General features: G+C 57.5%; 2 protein-coding genes across 3 annotated transcripts in view; one reads left to right on the forward strand and one right to left on the reverse strand.

Moving 5' to 3' along the window:
- Nucleotides 1–1,732: 1,732 nt before the first annotated feature.
- The window catches only part of STOML1 (stomatin like 1), a 9,220-nt gene continuing 3,478 nt past the window's right edge, over nt 1,733–7,474 (reverse strand). Inside the window, exons 2-8 of one of the 2 annotated variants that reach the window (XM_014956661.1) lie at nt 6,428–7,166; nt 6,120–6,226; nt 5,815–5,964; nt 5,108–5,311; nt 4,054–4,282; nt 3,248–3,466; nt 1,733–2,184 (exon numbers count right to left, since the gene is read on the reverse strand). In XM_014956661.1, the coding sequence (XP_014812147.1) occupies nt 1,982–2,184; nt 3,248–3,466; nt 4,054–4,282; nt 5,108–5,311; nt 5,815–5,964; nt 6,120–6,226; nt 6,428–6,575 (1,260 nt within the window). In that variant the 5' untranslated portion in view covers nt 6,576–7,166 and the 3' untranslated portion in view covers nt 1,733–1,981. Of the gene's footprint in view, nt 2,185–3,247; nt 3,467–4,053; nt 4,283–5,107; nt 5,312–5,814; nt 5,965–6,119; nt 6,227–6,427; nt 7,167–7,474 lie in introns of those variants that run through there. The other variant, XM_014956662.1, reaches the window with a different exon arrangement.
- The window catches only part of LOC106896581 (protein PML-like), a gene marked incomplete at its 3' end in the record, with an annotated part of 18,414 nt that continues 18,035 nt past the window's right edge, over nt 7,096–7,474 (forward strand). The window contains exon 1 of the mRNA XM_014956675.1: nt 7,096–7,168. Coding sequence (XP_014812161.1) covers nt 7,096–7,168 — 73 coding nt within the window. The remainder of the gene's footprint in view (nt 7,169–7,474) is intronic.

The raw sequence follows: 7,474 nt of genomic DNA on the forward strand, positions 1-7,474 counted from the left end.
GGCCCCAGTTCCTCCCCCCCCAGCCATCAGCACCATGGGGACCACCACAAAAAAAGGGACACCCCCCCCCCTTACCTGGAGGGGCTGGTTGTGTCCTGATTCTCCTCTATCCCTTCCTGCAGGGCATCAGTACACCCCCCCAAGACACCTGCACCATGGGGACCATCACAAAAAAAGGGACCCCCCCCCATCTTGTGGGGCTGGTGGTGTCCTGATTGTCCTTTATCCCTTCCTGCAGGGCACCAGTTCCTCCCCCCCCAGCCATCAGCACCATGGGGACCACCACAAAAAAAGGGACACCCCCCCCCCTTACCTGGAGGGGCTGGTTGTGTCCTGATTCTCCTCTATCCCTTCCTGCAGGGCATCAGTACACCCCCCCAAGACACCTGCACCATGGGGACCATCACAAAAACGGGGGACCACCACAAAAAAGAGGGCACCCTCCCACCTGGTGGGGCTGGTTGTGTCCTGATTCTCCTCTATCCCTTCCTGCAGGGCATCAGTACCCTCCCCAAGATACCTGCACCATGGGGACCACCACAAAAAAAGAGGGACCACCAGGAACACCTGAGGGTTTCATCCAGCCTGGCAGCCCCAGAAGGATCTCCAAAGCTTCAGGGCTGGTGCCACCCAGCCCCAGGCCTTGAAGAAGATCTTTAGCAGGTGGTTTGGCCTGAAGGGATCCATAAAACATTGAAATTCTGGAAACATTCTCCTCGGTCCCCCACTTTCCCTCCCCCCTTTCCAACAAGCAGTCCCATACATGGAAAAGGCCAGGCCAGCAAGATGTCCCACTGGTTCCAGCAAAACATCCTGGGGGCTGGTAAAGCCACCTGGAGCTCCAAGGCATTTTAACCCCTGGGGTGCTGGGTGCCGTAGGGGGAGCTGAACATCCCCGGGAGAAGCTGTGCCTCATCCCTGATGGCTCTTCCTCACCCTGGCAGGACTTGGTGTGTTCATCACACACCAAGGCAGTCACCAAGGAGTCACACCAGGCAGCCTCCTTGACTGGTGGCAGCAGCCCCCAGGCCCTGAGGTCCCTTAGGGACACCGAGGCATCAACCCACCGCCGCCCCAGCAACAAGGCTGCAAGATTGTCCACAGAGAGGAGATAGAAAGGAAGCTTACAAAATAAATAAATAAATATCTATATATACGCCTATATACAGCCCACATCGCCCCCCACCCCAGGACAGACCTCACAGCGCACATGCAAAAGCACTTTGAAGCACAAATTAATGACTTATCTCAAACCACTCTTCAGGGAAGGCTCAGGTAGCTCCAGGAAGGTCACTCCCAAATCTCCACCTCTGCCCCTTCCCCAATCAATGGCAGCATCGTGCCACGCTGGACCCCCCAAGCCCAACCCGCTGGTGGTATCCCAACCTGGTCCAGCCAGCCCTCCTGCCCCACTCTGGTTGCCCACCCCACCCCACTCCATGATGACTGTCCTTAGCCACAGTGTCCCCAAGCTCTTCTCAGTCTTGTCCACTCAGTCTGAGATGACTGACCATGCAGGACATTTTGTGAGGGCAGCAGGACATCGTTCTCTGCCCTTGGTGGTACTTTGGCCAAGGAATCTAGAAGCAAACTGGCACGTACTGGGGTGCCAACTGGTTCCCATCCCATAACATCATAGGGGAAGGATGGGCAAGGTGGGTAAAGACAAGGACAGGCAATGGAGCTCAGCCTCAGTTTCCCTGCTCAGGTCTTCACCCAGCTCCTGCAACTGGTTCCCATCCCATAACATCGTAGAGGAAGGATGGGCAAGGTGGGTAAAGACAAGGACAGGCAATGGAGCTCAGCCTCAGTTTCCCTGCTCAGGTCTTCACCCAGCTCCTGCAGCCTCCATGGGGAAGGAGGTCCAGCAGTGCAAGGCCCCCACCACGCAGCACCCCTATAAGTTGTGTGTCCCCCCCTCCCCGTCCTTTGCACACCTACAAAGACACATGCACACAGACAGGCCCCCCACACGCATGCTCTATCTCTGCTGCTTCATCGCCTTGACGAGCTCCTCAAGCTTCAGGGCGAGGTGCAGGTCACCCTTCACCTGCAGCTTCCCACTCATGTAGGCACTCAAGGGGCGCAGGTCGCCCAAGAAGAGGTCCTGCAGGTCTTTCTCCGCCACCTCCAGAACGACGTCGGGGCTGCCCTCGGGCACACCTCGGCCAGCCCGTCCGCTGCCTGTAGGACACGATGGGTGGGAGAGGGAGAAACATATGGCTTCAGGATCCAGCCTTGGCCGCTGGCGTTTCCCCCCACTGTTCCGTAAGGATTGAGTTGGGCCAGATGACAGACAAGGGCCTGGCAGGGGGAATTTGGAGGCTGGAGTGCCCCTACTCCTTATGGAGACAAATTTCTCTTCTGTTGCTCCACCGATGTCCTGTTAGGGTGGTCCACCTCCAAGCCCTGTAAGAACTTTTGCCACGATGCGCTGGTTTTGGCTGGGATAGAGTTAATTTCTTCCATAGCCACTAGTATGGGGCTACCACTCCAAACATCTCCCCCTTCCTTATTCTTCCCCCTTTCTAAGACGTCATATGGCACGGGATGTTCCTTGAGCAATTGGGGTCAGCTGTCCTGGCTGTGTGCCCCCTCCCAACTTCTTCACCTACTCACTGGTGCGTGGTGTGAGGAGCAGAAAATTGACTCAGCAATAAGGAAAACGTTCCTGTGTTGTCAACCCTGTTCCCAGCACAAATCCAAAACATGGTCCCGTGCCAGCTACTGTGAAGAAAATTAACTCTATCCCAGCCCAAATGAGCGCATGTGGCCACCAGGAAAACCATCAGCACCCGGAGGGGAATGGAATGGGGTGGTGGGAGGACATCTTTCAGCGTGGCAAGGCCCGAAGGGCTGCCCGTGCATGTCCCTCCATCATTACCCCCTTGGGCTGGTGGCACAGAAGAGACAACAAACTCTGAGGTCCCTGAGCCACCCCACTTGGCCAACCATGAGGAGGCCTGGTTGCCAATTTTCTACCAACGCTCTCTTTCTGAAGGAAAACTCATGGTTTTGGCCCCAAACAAATTCTACTTCAGACTTCCAGGGAGCGTGGACTCAAGGCCATGGTCACCAAACTGCAGTGCTCAGCTGATGGACCCTGGGGATGCTTTCATGGAGCTACCAAACAGGGTTGGTTTGGGACCACCTACCACCAAGCTCGGTGGGTTTTGAAGCACGCAAAGGGGTCACGGGCATGAAACACCCTCCCACCTCCAACACAACAACCCCAAAGAGCAGTGACCTGAGGAGAGGTCTATGAAGTAGGTGCTCCAGGCGCCGCTGGGCAAGACGATGTTGACCTGGTAGGATGCTCCCACCTGGGTGACCAGGGCCTCGGAGAGGACGGGCTCTACTGCTGAAAACAGTTCATCTGCACTGGGCTTTCTCCAGGTGCTGCCAGCGGTGGGGAGGAGGGGAGCGTTGGGAGGGTCCACCTCATTCACCATCTCCACGCTGTCTGCTGGGGACAAAGGGACAGAAGCGTGGTGAGGGGACACCTTTGAGCGGTGAACTTTGCTTGTCTGCATGAGCCCACCAGAGAAGGTCTGTGGTGCAGAGAAACCCGCTTATGCAGAGAGTTTCCAGTTAAGCAAAAAGAGGACAACACGGTTTTGCCAGTTCCTACTGCCTGCTCCTCTGTCTGCCATGGGTTACTCTTGCCCTGCTTCCAGGGGGTGGAAAATTATCGCTGAAAGAAACAGTGGGACACAAATTGGTCCAAGGTTTCCAGAAAAAAAAGATACCCTCAGATGGTGACTCTCAGCCAGCTCAGGCCTTTCCCTATGTTTGTCTGATGGGAATGCTGAGGTCTGAGCTGGTCTTCAGCCCGAGGTTCCTCAGATCTGCTCCTGCCCTCCCCGGTCCCACCTCCAATGTCACGTTAGAAAGGTTGATGGTCCTCTCTCCTTTCCCCTACCAGCTCTGTTTGTGCTGTGCTCATGGGAGCGTGATATCTCCCAGACTTTGACTCCTCTGTCAAAAAGCCAACGGACACAAAGGTCATTGGGCAGGAGGGACATTGAGAAGCGATGGCCCCGGGTTGGTTACCTGCCTCTGGAGCGCCGGTCTTGCTGCCCGCCAGAGCCAGGGTGTTGCTGAAGAAGTGGGCAGCCAGCTGTTGAATGGTGCCATCCAGCCCCTCCAGCCCAGCCATGGGTGGCACGGTGGCCAGAGGACCCACCGGGCTCTCCCGGGGTGGCTGCAGCACAGCTTCCATGCTCAGCTCCACCCTGTCCACCTCCAGGCCCCAGGACTTGGTCATGTCGTTAATCTCCAGCTGCAGAGCCAGGAAAAAATAGAGAGGTGGTGGCATCCCAGACAGAGCTGGGTACGGCCATGGAGATCACCCACCACAGCCCTCCCATCCATGGGCATCCCATAGCTTATATTTCTTCTACCCAGCAGCTTTAGATGTGGGGGGTTGGAGCAGCCACGTCCTCCAAACTGTCCACTCTCATGCTCAACCCAGTTCCCCCAGTTGCTCTCCTGGCTTGGAGGAGATCGGGACAGGGAGGACAGCTCTGCCTTGTTCTCCTTTCCACAGCCCTCCAGGCTGGCCCCTTTCCTTGCTCTCCCCTGGGAACCATGTCGTGGCATGGTGCTCCACCAGACAGCATTTCTGGCCTCCAAACCACCCCAGAGATACCAGTATATCACCCCCCCAGTATCCTTTCAAGTCGCCCCTTGTAGACATTCAACCCACAAGCTTTGGCCTGGCCCAGGTTGACTGTAGGCACTAATCGTTGCCCTTTTGCCACCACCCTGTCCTGCTTCTCTACCCCAAAACCCTTTCCAGGTTGGAGCCCCCTCTAGACATTATCCTGGTGGAGATATGGAGGTCAAATTTAAGTCTGCTGACAATGCATGGGCTTTTCTGTGTGGCCAAAGCCCTTCAAGAAAGCCACAGAGCTCCAGACACCCACAGGCTGAAAGGTATCTACTCCCCACTAATCACCATGTCTTCTCAGCTCCCCTCCTTGGCCAGGTCCATGGCCAGATGGACTTTCAGCAGCTCCAGCTTTCCCTGACTGTTATTTCTACACCAAGAGCATGAGGGTCTGGGGGCAAGGGGGCCTCTGTGTAGGGCTGAGGTAGTCCTCACCAGCATCTGCTCCCCGATCCTCAGCTTCTCCACCTGGATCTCACGGAGGCTCTTCTTCCCCAAGGTCTTGGTCATGGCGTTCTGCGCCGTCATCCGGGTGGCCGCGATGAGGTCCTTCACCATCATGACGGACAACACGGGATCCCACACCCGGAATTGGACATCAGCACCCATGGAGATGACCGCCCCGTCCTTGGAGGTCAGCTGGGGCAGAGAGGAGTGAAGATATCTCCCCCTGTCTGCTCCATGGCCCAACCCTCCTGCATAGAGCCTGGGAGCAGAGGCATTCATATCTCTTCCCAGCTGGCAAACAGATCTAGATTTCTTTATTAAGAGGGTTATTAGCAACAAATCCAGCCCAAATGATGAATTTTGGGCTAGTCTGAACGGCGAGGCCAGTTTCCAGCACAGGGCTGTTACCGAAAGGCAGCTGGGAGGGACAGGGATTGATGGTTCTGAGATGCCTCCAGCCGGGAACGTGGCATTGAACAAGGTGTGCAAAGTCAAGAGGAGCTTTTCAGCCGCAGGCAGGTGAGGACTCCGGGTTCACAGCACCAGCCATGACCCCCCTCACCTCACCATGAGGATGGAGGAACTGAAAGTTGGGTCCATGCACTGCACCAAGGGTCAGACCCAACCCAAATCCACCTACTTGGGGTATTTCAGAGATGTCTCTTCATCCTGCCCTGAGGCCCAAGGCAACTCACCTTGCAGGGGGGCACGTTGAAGGCCCTGGTCCTCAGGTCCACGCGCTGCCAGTGATCGATGAAGGGCAGCAGCAGGACCATGCCAGGTCCTTGTGGTGCCCGGATGCGACCCAGGCGGAAGATGATCATTCGCTCGTAGGTGGGCACGATCTGGAAGGGGAAAGTTTAGACCAGGGTGGAAGCAAAACCCTGGGTCCTGTGGTGCCAGGAGCAATGGGACCAGGGGCAGGTGGGAATGGTCTCCCCCCAGGTCCCCACCATAGGATGGGTTGCCATCCCACTCCTCACCTGCTTTCCCCCCTTACCTTCAAGGCAAACCATCCCGAGATGGGGAAGGTGACAACCATCAACAAGAAGACCAAGGAGGTGATAATCCCATGGCAGATCCAGGACAACCAACCCTGGGAGGAGTCTGCAGGGGGATGAAATGGGGGGGTGAACCTGCTCCAAAGCCCCCCTCTCTACCTGTGAACCCCCATCCCAGCCTCTCCCCCCATCCACCCTGCACCCCAGGGAAGCGGGAAGGATGGGGGGCACCCAGCCAGCGCGACACCCTACAGCAGAAGTGGCAGTAGAAAGGAAGAACATCTCCCCCACTAAGGTGGGGACTCACCTGTGGTATTCCCAGCTGGTCCTAGAGGATCTTCCTTGGATCCGAAGGAGAAGAAGCCCTTCTGGGCAGCGTAGAGCCCGATGCTGGACTGCTGGAAGCGGTCAAAGTCTCCCAAGGGAAGGGCTTGATATCCTGACCGGCTGAACATGGTGCTGGTGCCTGGCTGGTGCCCCCTGGCAGGGGACCACCACTCCTGGTGTTTTGGAGCCCTCTAAGCCCGGCTTTTGATGGCCATGGCCACCCCCCCCGTGGCTGGCATGGCTTCTGCCTCTCCCCGGCCAGATCCAACCTCCCTCTCCCTGAAGGTGCAACCGGAGGAGAGACGCCGGAGAAGAGCTGACAAGCCCCGCCGTTGTCACACAGGATGCTCACCAGAAGAAATTCAAACCCCTCAGGAGGAAAGGGGGGGCTTTCCTCACCCCCCAGGTTGGAGGGGATTCGGGGCGGGTGGGGGCTTCACATCCTCCCGGCGACCCTCCGGGGCAAGGAGCCGGGAGATGCCAAAAAGCCGTCAGCCCCGCGGCCACACGTCCCCTTGGAGATGAGGGATGACCTCAGGGTGGTCCCCAAGGTTTCCCCCCCCAAAAATCCTCCCCCCTTGGCGTGGGGAGGGGATGCTGCGGGTGGAAGGGAGGGAGCTGCTGGCGTTTCCTGGTCCGCCCGGCGTCATGTGGCTGCTGACGGCACCGAACGGGATCACGGATCATCGCTGGCTCCGGGAGCTTTTCCGGAAAAGGCCCTGCACGGGAATGGCTCCCGTCACCCACGGGGAGGGACTGGGACCTCCATCCCACATTCATCTTTTTTTTTGCCCACATTCATCTTTTTTTTTTTGGGGGGTGGCTCCAGAAGGTCCCCCAGCCCCACGAGCGATGGGGAGAGGTATTTTTTCCCCAGCAATTCCTGCTCCGCTGGGGGTTTCTCACCACGTCAAAGCCCCCCCCCCCAAAATGCAGCCCGGAGAAGCGCTGCCGAGGATGGAAAGAGGGGGGTTTTGGGGGGGGTGGGGGTGGCAATAGGGCAGGTTTAAAGCCCCCCCCCCTTGCG

Source organism: Calidris pugnax, unplaced genomic scaffold, assembly GCF_001431845.1.
Source record: "Calidris pugnax isolate Ruff unplaced genomic scaffold, ASM143184v1 scaffold265, whole genome shotgun sequence".
NCBI lineage: Eukaryota > Metazoa > Chordata > Aves > Charadriiformes > Scolopacidae > Calidris > Calidris pugnax.